Source organism: Paroedura picta, chromosome 5 (genome assembly GCF_049243985.1).
Source record: "Paroedura picta isolate Pp20150507F chromosome 5, Ppicta_v3.0, whole genome shotgun sequence".
In the NCBI taxonomy this organism is placed as follows: Eukaryota; Metazoa; Chordata; class Lepidosauria; order Squamata; family Gekkonidae; genus Paroedura; species Paroedura picta.
In genome coordinates, this window is record NC_135373.1 from 29,885,120 (window position 1) to 29,901,330 (window position 16,211).

General features: G+C 47.3%; 1 protein-coding gene across 1 annotated transcript; it reads right to left on the reverse strand.

Moving 5' to 3' along the window:
• Window positions 1–15,159, reverse strand: LOC143837333 (sushi, nidogen and EGF-like domain-containing protein 1). The gene is made up of 7 exons (XM_077337019.1): window positions 15,065–15,159; window positions 12,265–12,300; window positions 10,522–10,652; window positions 9,065–9,346; window positions 5,998–6,135; window positions 2,306–2,472; window positions 1–157 (listed from the first exon to the last, which is right to left on the reverse strand). Exons 1-7 carry the CDS (start codon window positions 15,099–15,101, stop codon window positions 154–156), a joined length of 795 nt encoding a protein of 264 aa, XP_077193134.1. The 5' UTR covers window positions 15,102–15,159; the 3' UTR covers window positions 1–153.
• Between the last annotated feature and the right edge of the window lie 1,052 nt (window positions 15,160–16,211).

The following is a 16,211-nucleotide window of genomic DNA, read 5'->3' on the forward strand; positions in this document are numbered from 1 at the left end:
TACACCCAGTTGTTTATTGCTTTGCTACAGTTAATTGTGAATTCAAAAGGCTCCGTGTTCCTGTAGGGAGTGGCAGATGGTTTATCACCGAGGTTGGAGCACATCCTGTCCTGGTAGATGGAGACAAGGAGGTCCTGTGTGTTGGAACAGGTCTCACCTGGAAGAAAGAGACAGCAAAATACAAAATGAGAGGGAGATGGTTTCTTGGCTACCTGACACAGGTGAACCAGCTTTCCAAGTATTTAATTGGTCATCTGCTTCCACAGACCTAAAAACTGTGGATGGAACCCAGTTGGGCGAACCCCAAATGAGACATGATGCATTTTGTCTGCCTGGCCAGTTCCTGCACTCCCCGGTGTGGCTTGGAATGCACAAAGAGTCCAGGAATATGAGGCTGAAATGCCTTCTATCTGACCTTTCCCTTTCTTTCCCTTTGCTACAACTGAGAGGGAAAATGGGAAAAAGAAGAAGAAACAGAAGAATGGGAAGATCAACAATCCTGCTTGGGCCCCCCCAAATTTTCTTGCCTCCCTATTTCCCATCTGGAAGTCACAACTTACAGCCCTAATAAGTGGATTGCAGGCTTTGTGGATCCTATGAGTCTGCAGAAGAGGAGGGAAATCACAGGACATGGACCTGAATACAGAATACAGCTTCTGGAAACCAGGAAAGCCAGCCACCCTCTTGCTCAGCTTATGAGAACAGGGCTTGAAAGCATGGGAAAATCCCCGAAGCCAGAAGGCTGAATGAGCTGACAGAGTTGGGGTGGTCCCTTCGGACTCCGGTGTAGCCCCTCCCCTGCCCAAGCAAATCATACAAAGCCAGAAACCGAATGCAAAATGATGCAAAGTGGAGAAAGTGCACTCCTGAAAAGTCTAGGACACATCAAAGGCAATCCTTGCATAGATTTTATTGATTCCTTTTTTGCAGAGCGACCTTCCCAGTAGACTTATGCTTAGAAAGATTTAGCGAGAACACCTGAAGCTGCCTGAAGCTGAGTCAGACCGTGGATTCCGCCGGTTCAGCATTTCCCTGCCTGGCCGTGGCTCTCTGGAAAGCCTTTCCTGGTATTTGAGGTCCTTTGTCTGGGGACCTTCAGTGTGCAAAGCCACCGAGCTATCACCTTCCCTCTAAACACAGCTATTTAAAATCAATGGTGATCTGTTTTTTTTTTAATTATTCCCCTGGTTTCGAAGACAAGTTCCCCATATTTCTGCATGTGGCACCTGTGGGGGCTGAGGCCTGCTCTGGGGACCCTGGCAGAGGGGCATGGCTAGAAGCCCGTGAATCTAGGGGGCAGGCAGGGAAGGCAACTGGTGGGAAATGGACGGGTGGGGTGGCCAGTACAGGGTGCGGCTGTGGGGTTTGCAACCCTCAAGAGGTCCTGGAGAACCCCTGGAATTACTGCTGGTCTTCAGAAGTCAAAGATCAATTCCGCTGGAGAAAAGGGTTGCTTTGGAGAGTAGACTCAGTGGAATTGTCCTGTGCAGAGGTCCCTCCTCTCCCCCTACCCCTCCCTCCCCAGGCCCTGCCTCCAAACAACCACCAGGATTTCTCCAGCATGGTGCTCGCAACCCCTTGCAGCTATGTGTGGGGAGGATATCCCATTAGGATTATGCTGTGATTGGGGCCAGTGGCCAGGAGGCTGGAGGCCCAAGCAGGAAGGGTGGGCCTTGTTATTGGGCAGGGCCCTTAAGGCCGTGGTCAGATGGAACAAAGAGATGGCAGGAGACGGAGGGCCAGATGTGAGGCTGTGAGGGAAAAGGACCAGGGAGTTAGGCTTGCCAGCTCTGGGGAGGGGGATAGCTGCAGAATTTGGGGGGGTGGAGCTGGGAGTGGGCAGGATTTTTGGTGGGGAATGACTTCAATGGAGAAAAATGTTGTGGAGTCCACCCTCCAAAGCAGCCATCTTCTCCAGGGGAACAGATCCTTGTCACCAGGAGAGGAGCTATAATTCCCAGGGATCCCCAGTCTCACCTAGGGACTAGCATCCTTAGGGAGTGTGGTTAACTGTCCTGGAAGAGGGGAAGGCCAAGTGCTGTACAACTCAGATTACCCACTAAAGAGGACTGAAGAAACATGGACATCTTCATTCTCCACCCATGGAGTTGAGACCCTACCTACACCGCTACAGTCATGCTTCCACACTGAAGGCTCTCCACCTTATCTGAACTTGCCAGGCCCCAGTCACACCGCACAAAATGCACAGTTATTTCACTTAGCATTGGGGGACTCCGAGACCTGGCCATTATGTCCCTCACGGGTACCTGTGGGGAGATCTGGCCTGGATATTCCAGGTACTCACAGCAAACAATCGCTGTCCGTGGTGACTGGAGCCACAAATACGTCCACCTGGAAGACCCATCGCCCTGACACTTTCACGTTGGTGGTCCCACCAATATTGAGGACCTCCGGGGTACGGGAAGAAGGGATGTTGTAGTAATTTATTTTGTCTCCGCTGTCAAATCCAGCCTGCGATACAAATGGAGGGAGGCAATCACCGTATTGTCCAAGACTGTAGCCAAGATAATGTGTCATTTTATTTTATGCATCCTTTTTACACTCTGACCTCAGTGGGGCATTCCATTCTCATTGGAAGTTAAGCAGGATTGGCCCCTATGCTGTAAAGGGTATCTTGATTCAGTTGCCTTGTACAGGCTCATAAACACCTTTGCTCTAGAACAGGGGTAGTCAAACTGCGGCCCTCCAGATGTCCATGGACTACAATTCCCAGGAGCCCCTGCCAGCATTCGCTGGCAGGGGCTCCTGGGAATTGTAGTCCACGGACAACTGGAGGGCCGCAGTTTGACTACCCCTGCTCTAGAATCTCTAGAAATAAAACAGGTTGATCAGCCAGTTGGGATGCAGTCATCCCCAACTGGTAGTCCACCAACCTGAATAAAGCTCATTGGACTGCTGAATTGCTGGACAACTCCTTTCCCCCCAGGTCCACTTCTACAGTGTCAGAGAGACGGCAAATGCAGAAGCCCTTCTATGTCTCTACATATGCTTCTATAGTCCTAACCTGGATGGACCAATTCTGCATGATAGATTAGCTGATGAAAACTTACTAAATACATCCTTGTTTTTCTGATCTCTGCACAGAAGAGTGAATTTACTCCACAAAACTGATTTTGCTCTGCATGGTGAACTGCCTCTTCGGTGTTTTAAGCGTCTTTTAAGCGTCGTTTCTGAAAGATGCTTTTGACCGATTCATTTCTCTCCTGCCTGCCTGAGACGCTTCAGTAATATCAGGGCTCCCTCAGACTCACCTACTTCACAGGGTTTATGTTGTGGGGAGAGGAAAGGGAAGGCGATTTTGTAAGCCACTTTGAGGCTCCTTCGGGTAGAGAAAAGTGGCATATCAGAACCAACCCCTCTTCTTCTACCAGCCCCACTCCTTTTTCTGCAGTGGAGATGAGATTGGGGCTTGCAGGAGAACAACCCTTTTCACAAGTCCCCCCTTCAAAACAGGCAAATGGAGAAAATGGATGTTTTGGAGGGTGGAATGTGTGGGACTGGACCTCAGTGAGGTTCCCGTCCTTCCAAGGCTCTATTCCTAAACCTCCAAGACATTCCCAACCTGAAACTGGCAACCCTGCCTCCACAACCCCTGCTGGTGCCCAGGCAGGGGGTGGGGGGTGGGGGCTGGCAACCCTATCTGAGGCTATGTAGGACTGCATTACACACCACAGAAAATGGTATTTGTAACCTATGTTCCTGTTAAGGCCATGGTAAATGGCAGAGAATTCCAGGAGAAATGTGTGGTGTGTGTTGATGTCCAAGGCTCCTTTCTGATCCATAAGGCTTATGCATTCAAAAGTCAACCCACCGACCAGATAACCACTAGATGTTGATCCGGCTTATGTCACTCAGGGCATTTGTTACTGCCTAGACCAGTGCTTCTCAACCTAGAAGTTGGGACCCCTTTGGAGGTTGAACGACTCCTTTACCGGGGTCGCGGCAGGGCAAACAGCTTGTCTAGGGGGATGCCATCCACACAATAGCCTTGCGGGGTAGATCGAGATAGAGCGTTCGTCTGTCTGGAGCAGCGGAAAAGAGCGAGATCAGCATGGTAGGACAAGAGGCAGAACTGAACTGAGAAACCCCGGAAAAAAAAACAATTTATATACAATCGTGAACAAGGGATCTTCATGCCATTGGTCCGTTTCGGTTTAATTCCTGTGAAAGAACCCTGGCATCATTTTATGGTTGGGGGTCACCACCACATGAGGAACTGTATTAAAGGGTCACGGCATTAGGAAGGTTGAGGACCACTGGCCTAGACATTCATCATGGTTTGCCCCAGATCTCTGAATACAAATTTACTGCCCTGCAAATGGAGACTGGGTGATAGCCATATGCTTCTTCATTTACTCAGCAGGTGTGTGATTGTAAATTATAGATTTCGCGGTACCAGATTCAGGATGTTAAAAAACAAAAACAAAAAACCTGACCCTGAAAGTCTTAAGAGCCCTTTCGAGGACCCATCAATCAAAAGCACTTTTGTTGATGAGAACTCTTCCAGCGGTGGCCATCATCTCCGGCTGTGTTGGCTTCCGTAAATCTTCCATAAAAAGTGGCATGGATTTGACAGATCATCTTTCATGATTGGATCGTTTCTTGGGACCCGGCTTGCTTGCAATTCCACGGAGCTCCCAAGCTCGGCATGCATTATTTAGTATTTTGTGTTTTACGTTTTTAAAAATATGCAGCACAGTTTATTGTATTCTATTGTTATTTTTGAGCAGGACTGAACCGGAGGTTTCTGTAGTCACTGTGGTAGAAAGATGCCTTTGAGCAAATTGCATTAGATGCCCATAGCGATGTTGCAGACTGGGTTGCCTGATTTTACAGCTGCTCATTACAAATATGGCATTTTAGGCTGCCTGATTTTACATTTGATCATTAAGGGTATAGCTTGCTCCGCTATTCCGGCAGCTGTATAAAGAGCTGGGCTGATTCACTTACTTTGCTTTTTTCCCCTGTGGATCTTGTTGAATTCAGATAGATTTGAACTCGGGTCTTCCTCTATCCCCTCCCCCCCCATTGAAACAGAAAGTGTTCTGCACTCGATTGGGGAAGCTCAGAGCAGGGAGGGGAGCCAAACGTAGCATGAGCCTCTTTCTTTCTTTTCTTGAAGAAGAAGAAGAGTTGGTTCTTATATGCCGCTTTCCCCTACCTGAAGGAGGCTCAAAGCGGCTTACAGTCGCCTTCCCTTTCCTCTCCCCACAACAGACACCCTGTGAGGTGGGTGAGGCTGAGGGAGCCCTGATATCACTGCTCAGTCAGAACAGTTTTATCAGTGCCGTGGCGAGCCCAAGGTCACCCAGCTGGCTGCATGTGGGGGAGTGCAGAATCGAACCTGGCATGCCAGATTAGAAGTCCACACTCCTAACCACTACACCAAACTGGCTTGACTGTGGGGGGCGGGTGGGTGGGAGAGCATTGGAGACCGCAGAGAGAGGGGAATAAATCCAAGAGGCAAATCTCTGCTGGGAGAAGTCAGGGCTTCTGGAGCGCAGTCACTTTAAGACTTGAAGTGGCTCCCAGGATGCTGCTGTGGTCAGGGTTCTTGTGGTCAGTTGATCACCTACGCAGGCTCCCTCTCCCATGCGGGGCCAACACTCTGTTATGCTAACAAAAACGGTGGCCTTGTTTAAACCAATCATCCTTAGCCCAACATGCCCTCCTGCAAGTCAAACAGAGCTTCTGTCTGAAATGCTGAAGATTTGCTATGAGAGTTACGTTTAACTTCACTCCCTGATGCTTTGTGGCTGGGGCTGAGTCCCGTGATGGACGTTTTTCGTTGGCACCACTTCCTACGGCAGCCATTTTGTGGATGCACTCACTGCCCTCGCTCACAATTACGAGGGTGCCTGCCAACTTTAAAAGGCTGGCAGGCTGACATCTCCCTGATGCTCGAAAAAGCCTCAGTTCAGAACCTCCCCCACCCTGCATGACTTTGGCTTTTATACAAGATCAGTCTGTAGCCACCTGTGCTGGCATTCCTCCAAGGCCAGTCTTGGCATCACCCCCGCTTGCTCGGCCTGTCGTCCACTGGATATCGGCGTAGTTCAGCAGGATAAAGGCGATTTTCCCATTGGTGGTCAGGACAGCCTGGAAGGTGTTGACCTACAGAAGAAAACACTGTTCAGTTCTTAGAAGCACAAAAGGAACATCTTTCAAGGAACAGATGTGTCTTGTTCATCAGCTCTACAGCAGGCATAAATAGATATTTTATTTGTATGCTGTCTGTCCCTGTCAGCTGGGGTGGTTAACAGCATTTGATTGATTGGTTGGTTGGTTGGTTGGTTGAACTTTTATACCGTAGCTCCCAGCAATGCTGGCTCCTGGCGGTTCACAACAAATCATAAAACAATTCCAGATGCCATAAAACCCCCATCATAAAAATTAATCCCCTAAGAATCCGTAACAAGTCAGATAACAATAAGGTGAACAGATTTTAACATTGGTAAAGCGGGACATCATTGACCGGGGGGGGGGGTTCTTGATTAAAATTTGGTCTATATGGAGCAACAAAAATTTTCATAGAACGCAAAAATAGTATTGCAATATATATATTTTAATTTCAAGATAAGTACAATTTTCCAGGTACCCCCAGATGTCCCTCTAAAAGTTGGACAATCTGGTCGCCTTAGATAACAATGAAATGGCGGTACAATACAATGCCTACAAGCTCCTCCCCCAACATTTCAAGCAATTGGCATCAAAATTGGACAGTGGTGACTGGCGATGAGACCAGGGGGTAGGTTACCTATAGGCTCCAGGATAGATGTAATACCTACCCTAAGCTCTGGGGGATGTGTTTTCATAACCCTGTGGCTGAAAACATCAAACAGTAAATGAATAGAGCAACGATAAGCTACCTCCTATTATTGTCTCCTTATGGAGACTGATCAAAGCTTGGAGGGGTCCCTGTCAGTGGATGTTTCAGAGGGGGAGACCCACATCTCATGGTGTTATTGCCTGGCCTCAACCATAGCCCTGGTGGAAAAGCTCAATTTTCAGGCCCTGCTGAATTGTGAGAGATCCCAGAGGGCCCTGATCTCAGGCACAGTGTCCCACCAGGTCGGGGCCTAGGCTGAAAAGGCCCTGAACCTGGTTGAGGCTACTTTTACCTTGTTGGGGCCATCTCAAAATCCTTGGGGGGCATCAAGAGAGAAGACATCACCCAAGTTCACACTTTCCCATAACTTTATGTAAAGTAACCCAGGAGCCGTGAACACTGAAGATCACCAAAGATTCCTCTTTCTGTGGATAACCTCACTGAGGAATCTTTAGAGAAGATGCCACAAAATCCAGCTCAACAAGCCATTTTCAATGCCAGTCCTGGACAGCCCTGAGCCAGCAGAAAGCCTCTTTCCACCGATGTCAAGAAGTCATGAAAAGCTCACATATGATGGAGAGTAAATCAGTACTTTATTCACCGTTGATTAATTAGAGTGACAGGAATCAATGGATGCATTATTGACCGTAATTGTGAAAACCCCGATGTGAACCTTTCAGAAGGCTGTTCCTTCAAAGGCAACCCGGGGCGACCCAAAACTCATAGCCACCAGACTTATAACTACAACAGGGCTGGAGAGACACTGTCCTATGTAGGGTTACCAGTCTCTAGATAGGGGTAGTCAAACTGCAGCCCTCCAGATGTCCATGGACTACAATTCCCACGAGCTCCTGCCAGCGTTCGCTGGAAGGCTGGATGTCAACCTTGGAAGGCTGAGTCAACCTTGAGCCGGACGCTGGGACTGAACTCCCAGCCTCATGGGCAGAGCTTTCAGTCTGCTGCCTTACAACTCTGCGCCACAAGAGGCTCTGAACTTGATTATATGATGCTGAAAATCTCCCTTTAATAACTGTTATAGAGGGTGCATAAAAGAGTCAATGAACTCCTTGAGGTGACTGCTTGGGTAGGTCTTTGGGCAAACTTGGCCACTCAGTCATTTACATCGTAATTCTAAACCGAATTGCACAATTCTATGTGCATGCAGTTCCGTGGGCATAGAAGGCTATAACTTTGCTAAGGAATGCACCATTCGTTGCTCAACACTGTTCCAGAGAGAGCTCGTGTGTAACCCTGATATGGGAGCAGAACTTAGCATGTGCTTCATCTCCAGATCTTCTAGGGTTACCAGTTACAGCTTGAGAGATTCAGGGAGGCTTGAGGGCAATGCCTGGGCAGGGGCGGGGTGGGGGGGAGGAGTAGAATCCCCAGCATTGCCTCAGTAAACACTTGGAGATTTGGGGCAGCCATGCTTGGTGAGGGCCTAGTCTAGGGTCAGTTTAATGTCACTTCCAGATGATATGCTAGGCTGCCTCCCCTAGTGTCTATAGTCTTTATTATAGAGATTAGGAGAAATCCCTAGAGCAGCCTTTCTCAACTTTTTTTTAACTGTTAAGAAACCCTTGAAATATTCTTCAGGCTTTGAGAAAACCCAGAAGGGGCATAGCTATAGCTGGGATATGAAAGTCAAGGAGCGAAATCCAAATGGCAAAAATATATATAACTTCGAATTTTATTGGCTGTCTCTCTTATAATCCAATCCGTCAGCAACCAAAACGGGGGCCCAGGTATTTTTATCCCACTTCCTGGATCTTCATCAGTGGTTGCAAACCATTATTTGTTTGTGGCAATTCCAGCCGATTCCAACCTCACAGGGCCAAAACCTAAGGGGACCAGATATCTGGCCCTGCAAGGCGGGGCACGCTGCCATGACAGCGGTGGCAGGTGGCCCGCCCTCGCCAAGTTCGGGCAAGAAAGACAAAGATCTGTCCCGCCCTGACATTCATCCGGAGGCTGATGAACTGAGGCAAGGAATACGATTTGTTCCCATCTGAAAAGATCAAGTAGATGTTTATAATGCAGACAGAAGCTTTGTCTGAACGTCCATGGCAACTCCTGGTGGCCCTGACCTAGAACCATGCGGACTCCATGGCAAAACCCCATGACCCATTGGCATTTCTTCCTGTCATATCGGAACAACTCATGAATAAGTGGTTCTCCTGAGGCTGAGGGAACATTCATCCACGAGAGGCCTACCTTCTTGGAAGCACTTCCAAAGTAGGCCACGTGGTCCCAGGTGGCAACGAAGGCCCAGATAGCTGTGAAAGGGATCTCAGGGAAGTACGTGTTGATATCTGCGGTGCAACGGCTAAGCACGGCCGCATCCTGGGTCTGCCTCCAGAAGACATCCCCGCCCATCCGGTTGTCGACATCCGCCCAATAGGGAGCCACAAAGGGACATCCAATATTCAGAGGGAAAGGATCCGGAGTGTACTGTGAGACATTCACACCAAAGGAGACAACACCGTTGTTGTTGACCTGCAGGAAAGGGTCAGAAAAGGAAGAGGTGAATGTGTGAGACCGGACCGATCACCTGATAGTTAGGGAGCTAGAAAGAAGAGCGGAGTTCTACGTCTGGGTCACAAAAATGAGAAGCATGCATTCTGGATGGGAACTACACTTCTGGGTAGCAGTGTTTGTGTGGACGTGATCTTGGGGTACTTGTGAACTGTAAGCTACATATGAGCAGACAGTGTGATGTGGCAGTAAAAAAGGCAAATACAGACTTGGGATGTATCAAGAAGAAGAAGAGTTGGTTCTTATATGCCGCTTTTCTCTATCCGAAGGAGGCTCAAAGCGGCTTACAATCGCCTTACCATTCCTCTCCCCACAACAGACACCCTGTGGGGTGGGTGAGGCTGAGAGAGCCCTGATATTACTGAAAAAGAAGAAGAAGAGTTGGTTCTTATATGCCGCTTTTCTCTATCCAAAGGAGGCTCAAAGCGGCTTACAGTCAACTTCCCTTTCCTCTCCCCACAACGGACACCCTGTGCGGTAGGTGAGGCTGAGAGAGCCCCGATATTCCTGCTCGGTCAGAACAGCTTTCTCAGCTCAAGGTCACCAAGCTGGCTGCACGTGGAGAAGGAGTGCAGAATTGAACTCGGCTCACCAGATTCAAAGTCCGTGCTCCTACCCACTACACCAAGCTGGCTCTTAACCAGGACTGGCCCTTATGCTGTAAGTAGGTCAGAATCAGTCCTGCATACTACAGATCTTGTGTATTTCAACAACTGTGCAGAGGCAGACAGTGGCCAACCCCTTCTGAACATCTCATGCCTTGAAGACCGTCCAGGGTCACCAGAAGTTGGCTGTGACTTGACGGCATTTTCCTCCACTGCCACGCCCCAGAAAGAATCTCTTACAAAGAAAAACAACTCCAGTTTTCTGCACCTTCTCCTACACTACATATGCCCTATTTGGTTTGCCAGCTGAAGAGTCAAACCAGATTACCTCTCAAAATATTCACACGCAACTTTATTTGCCAAAAAGGAATCATTTTTACCTAGCACCCTTGATCGATTGATTCCTGAAGAGGGTAAGGTCAGTCAACAAGTACGATGAGAGAAAGAAAGAGGCATGCAAAGCTTTCTTCCACCTTCTCTTTTGTGAGAAAAACAGCAAGAGAATGTTCTGTCCAGCCAGGCATTACGTACGTAGAGAGATGTGTATTCCTTGCCATAAAAGGTGTAAGGCACGGCAATAGGAATTTCTGGAGATGTCCCATCATCTGACTTGGGGTTCTTTGCATCACCTTCGTCTGTCCCATAAGGATACAACAGGGATTCTAGAGTAGGAGGGAAGCTCATGTTTATTCTTGTGACAATCCTGGTCAACAACTCGTTTTGAAAGAGGACAGACTGTGGAAGGCAGGTATGGATGGACTACATGAGGGCAAGTCCTGCCTTCTCCCTGGCCCAAAGTCAATGGCCAACCAATGCTGCAATCAGGGCTCCCTTCCCACTTGAGGAAAATGGCCAGAGCACCTCAAATCTTAAATCATATGGAATCAGATTGCATAGAATGCTGGGGAAAGTCTTCGGCAAGGTCATGCGCAAGGTCATTGGTAAGGATAGGCATGAACCAGCTCACAAACAGAAGCTGGTGACAAATTTTGGGTGATTTGCAGTTCACAAATGGAAGAACTGCACTTACTTCCACAAAATTTCAATGTTCAGTGTAAACCGCCCAGAGCCATAGGGAAGGGCGGTATAGAAATCGAAATAAACAAACAGACAAAATGAAATGTAAGGCCATTTGTGGTGGTTCGTGAAGAGTCGAGAGCAAGGGTTTAAATGACCCGGAGCCATTTAAACCCCTGCTTTCTGATCTTCATGAAAAACAGCTGGGCAACAGGAAGTAGAAAGCAAAAGTTCATGAAGTGATACAACCTGGACCCATCCCACACTGGATTTTCCAGTGCAGAACAGGATAATCCACTTCTAAAGTGCACTGAAAGTGCATTATACAATGTGTGCAGAATGGGTCCTGGTTTAGAGCATCAGCCATGGTCCTGCCTTGGGGTCATTGGATTGTAAGAAGTTTTTCGCATGTTTGTTGGTTTTAGTATTTTGCAGATGTGGTATTGTATGTGTTGTCTGTCTGTGGGTAACAGACACACTCAGGGGCTACCTGACTTGCCTTTTGGCTCACTGGCTTAGCTGCTGGGAACAGCCTAGTTTCCCAGGGGACATGGATTGTAATACTCTGTGAGATAAGGTGCAGGCAGAATGATGTTTCATGGATGAGCATTGGATGAGCATTGGTGTACCTCCGACTTCCTGCCCTTGAAGTGCAGATTGGGCATTGCACCTGCAAGAAGGCATCACGTAGTTCCAGTTCTGTGGGAACACAGACAGACAGCCCCTGGGTAGGAATGGTATTCCGATGTGGGTTTTATGCTCTGGGGCGAGGCTGTCAAAACACTATATTTGGTTCCGTATTGTAAAATGTTTTCAGATTCATTAATCCTTTTGTTTCCATTGACTTTCTATCAATAAAAACACTTCTGCTTAATACACAAAGCAGGGCTTATTGGGAAATGCACACAGGTCATCACACTAGTTCACAAACCAATCTCCTGATCTGTGTTTAAGCTTGTGGCCCAGCCACAAACCAGGAACCAAGATGAACTGCAAAAATGAAGTGTGTGCCCATCTTAGTCATTGACCCACAGTTTCTCTGGAGCGAGAGAGAGTCCCTATAAATTCTAAATCTTTCAAATGTGCTTAGCTGATAAATATTAATCGGCAGTATAAGCTAATTAGCCCAGGCAATGTGGATCTTTCTGGGTATCAAAGATGCTCACTAGCATCCAATAATTCTCTCATTAAAATCACTAGAAGGCCTAGTAACACCATTCCTACCCAAAGTCAGTTATCCAATGAGCTGCACATTACCTCCAGAGCTCTTGACCGAAGATGTCAGTGCTGGTCCTAAAAAGAAGCAATAAACAGACCATCAGGAATAAATCAAGTTCATGCCCATCTTCAACACATTTGTATATGTACAGTTGTAACTATTTATTTAGATGTCAGAAGCTGCCAGTGACACTATGGAGTCTAACAATCGCAGAAGCATCATGTGCCTTTGGATGTTACAGGTAGTACAAGTAAGAAGAAGAAGAAGAAGAAGAAGAAGAAGAAGAAGAAGAAGAAGAAGAAGAAGAAGAAGAAGAAGAAGAAGAAGAAGAAGAAGAAGAAGAGTTGGTTCTTATATGCCGCTTCTTCGGTACCCAAAGAAGTCTCAAAGTAGCTTACAGTCACCTTCCCTTTCCTCTCCCTACAACAGACACCCTATGAGGGAGGTGAGGCTGAGAGAGCTCCGATATTCCTGCTCAGTCAGAACAGCTTTATCAGTGCTGTGGCAAGCCCAAGGTCACCCAACTGGCTGCATGTGGGGGAGCGGGGAATCAAACCCAGCTGGCAAGATTAGAAGTCTGCACTCCTAACCACTACACCATCCATGGGTGGTTCAAGTTTCTGGTTTCGTTATTCAACAGGGAACACAGGCCAGAGAGAGTACATCTAGCTTGCCTAGCTGCTCCATAAAAAGTTTTCCTTTGGATAGTGTAATGGAAGCATTAAACCCTCATTCACCCACTTGTGGGATTTTTGATTTTGTTTTTTTGCCACCAAATATAGCCAATTTATGGTGACTCTATAGGGTCTTCAAGGCAGGGGGTGTTCAGAGGTGAGCCCTGGAGTCCTTCCAGAATGACAACTAATCCCCAGATGACAGAGATCCGTTTCCCTGGAGGGTTCAATGTCATACTATCCTCCCTCCAAAACAGCCATTCCCTCCAGAGGAATGGATCGCTATCATCTAGAGATTATCTGTCATTCTGGAAGGTCTACAGGACTCTGTGTTTGGATTTGCTTGGTGGAAAAACATGTATACCTTTTACAGGAACCATTTCTTGCAGGAAAAAAAAGACAATGATGAAAAATTAAAGAATCCCAGGCTCAATTTGCACAAGAGAGGAATGAAAACCAAATGAAGATTTTTCTGGTTAAAATGGCAAGGAGGAGAATGTTGACATCATCTCTCCTTCTGATGGTTTGGTTAATGTGCAGATTGTCCCATTGATTTAGAAAAGGACCAATACATCATCTGGCCCAGTTCCTTTGCATCCTCTCTAGTTCCGTCCCTGACCAGGGTATTGTCTGCACTCACAATTTATTTCTGCTCTCGATCCTGTCAAAAACCGATCAATCTGAACTTGAATCTTGCAAGATATCTTGCAAGATATCTGCACCATTTTTCTGATTCAAAACAGTTTTCAGAGACTCTGCTTTCTGCACTTGAATCGTTCCGATTGTCGGTCTCCTCTCTCCTTCCTGCTTGATTGGGGAAGGGGTGGGGGAGACGTACCAGCACCTGTAGGTCCCTTTTAGCTAGTGTGTGTGGGGAGAAGTGGGAATTGTTTGAAGCTCTAGCCTGCATTGTTTGAGATATTTATTTGTCTGTCAATTGGTTTCCAGAAGGAGCAGAGCTTTCAATTCTGGGCTTTGCCTTTTATGCTTCAGTGCTTGTATAAAGTTAAGTAGACACTTAACACTTTCTTTTAAAAAAATGATTGTAAGTGGTGGTGGGGAGAAAAAGTCTTTACCAGTGTTTTCTCTCATTTTTCCTCCTCAATGTCTCTTCCTCATTTGAAAAAACAAATTGCCAAGCAACCTGTTTCTCCTCCCCCCTCTCTGTGAAGCTCTCTGTGAAGCACACAGACATACACACACTACCAAAACATATATGCATACGTACATACATACATAGGTATGGGAGCCAGTTTGGTATAGTGGTTAGAAGTGTGGACTTCTAATCTGGCATGCCGGGTTCAATTCTGCACTCTGCCACATGCAACCAGCTGGGTGACCTTGGGCTCCCCAGAGCACTGATAAAACTGTTCTGACTGAGCAGTAATATCAGGGCTCTCTCAGCCTCACCCAACCCACAGGGGGTCTGTTGTGAGGAGAGGAAAGGGAAGGTGACTGTAAGTCGCTTTGAGTCTCCTTTCGGTAGAGAAAAGCGGCAGATAAGAACCAACTCTTCTTCTTCTTCTTCTTCTTCTTCTTCTACATACATACATACATACATACATATATACGCACTGACAAACTAGCATTCCCTCCCATAAAGGCACCCCTAATCTTAAGGGGGGCGGGAGGAAAATAAGAAAATAAATAAATAACATATGGGGGAAAAGGAACTGGGGGTACACCTTATCCAAGTACATAACAATAATTGTTATATTAAGATTCATAGATCAATGGTCAATCTTAAACGAAAACTGAAGTCTGGTTCGATCTGCCCTTTTACTGATTGATTGATTGATCAATTGATTGGATTTGTATGCCGCCACTCCCAGGAAGCTGGCTTGCGGCGGTTCACAAAAAGAAACATAACATAAAACAAGAGATCCAATATAAAACCACATACAAAACACTTAACAATAATCCTAAAACAACCCCCAACTCTATAATAATATAATAATATGGTGGTACATAATTTAAAAGTTCTCCCTACGCTTCGGGCCATTGGAGTCGGTCCAGATGACAGCATATGATTGGCAATAAAAAAAGAATAGAAATTGGGGGTAGATCATCAAATGTCTCCGGGCATAGTCTAACATCGTGCCCAGGAACCGGGGGGGGGGGGGGGAGAGGGGCCTTTTATGGAGAAAATGGTGCTTTCACTTACCCACCGCCAGCAGGAGGACAGCACAAAGCATCTCCATCCTGGTGGCTGCTTTGGACAATTGTGCGTGTGAGTACACTGCAGGGACTTCCCACACCTCTTATGCATCCAGAAAACACATATGGGATAACTGATATATATCCTTCCTTCCCACACCCAGCTTTGCAGAAAGAGAGCAAACTGTTGACATAAAGGATTGTGGAGGGGAAAAGCATTCGCCAAACAACAAGCCGTTTAATCATAGTAATCGGACTGACTTTCTTCCCACACCTTAGCACCACAATAGAAGGGGTCGGGCATCTTCCCAGGTTGATTGGCGGGGGGGGGGGGAGGAATGTTCGACCACACAGATGATACATCAACAGCATTCATACTGTTCAGAATTTAGCAGCAAAGAGATCTCCACCTAGACGGTACACAGTTCACGCTTGATTGACAAGATAATGTTGGATGGCGAGGTTGCATGTGGGCATGGGACAAAAGGAGTGGGCATGTGGAGGGGGGACACTCAGGAAGCAGGCCAAGTGAAGAGGGTCTCAGGAAAGCCATGCTGGGCATGTGGGTCTGCCCTCCCCAACATGCAACCAGCTGGGCTCGCCATGGCACTGAGAAAGCTGTTCTGACAGAGCAGGAATATCAGGGCTCTCTCAGCCTCACCCACCTCACAGGGTGTCTGTTGTGGGGAGAGGAAAGGGAAGGTGACTGTAAGCCCTGCTCTAGGCTACTGACTTAGCACTATTACTTGACTAAACAGAATGGACTTGAGAGCTAACATATTGTAATGCAGGGGTAGTCAAACTGCGGCCTTCCAGATGTCCATGGACTACAATTCCCAGGAGCATTCGCTGGCAGGGGCTCCTGGGAATTGTAGTCCATGGACATCTGGAGGGCTGCAGTTTGACTACCTCTGTTGTAATGGTTAGGAGTGGCAAACTCTAAGTTGGAGAACTGGGTTTGATTTCCCACTTCTCCACATGAAGCCCACTGGGTGACCTTGGGCCGCTCACAGTTCTCTCAGAACACTCTCATTCCCCATCGACCTCACAAGGTGATTGTTGCGGGGAGAGGAAGGGATGGGGATTGTAAACTGCGGTGTATAAAAACCAACTCTTCTTCTAGGAATTGTTTAATTGGGTCTTATTTTGCCCTT

Bases quoted from the DNA above. Each gene is read 5' to 3' on its own strand.
- LOC143837333 (XM_077337019.1), bottom strand. From the start codon at position 15,101: ATGGAGATGCTTTGTGCTGTCCTCCTGCTGGCGGTGG. The intron at 12,301-15,064 runs GTAAGTGAAAGC...GCTTCTTTTTAG, and splicing joins TGTCCTCCTGCTGGCGGTGG to GACCAGCACTGACATCTTCG. The intron at 6,136-9,064 runs GTAGGCCTCTCG...TTTCTTCTGTAG, and splicing joins TTGGAAGTGCTTCCAAGAAG to GTCAACACCTTCCAGGCTGT.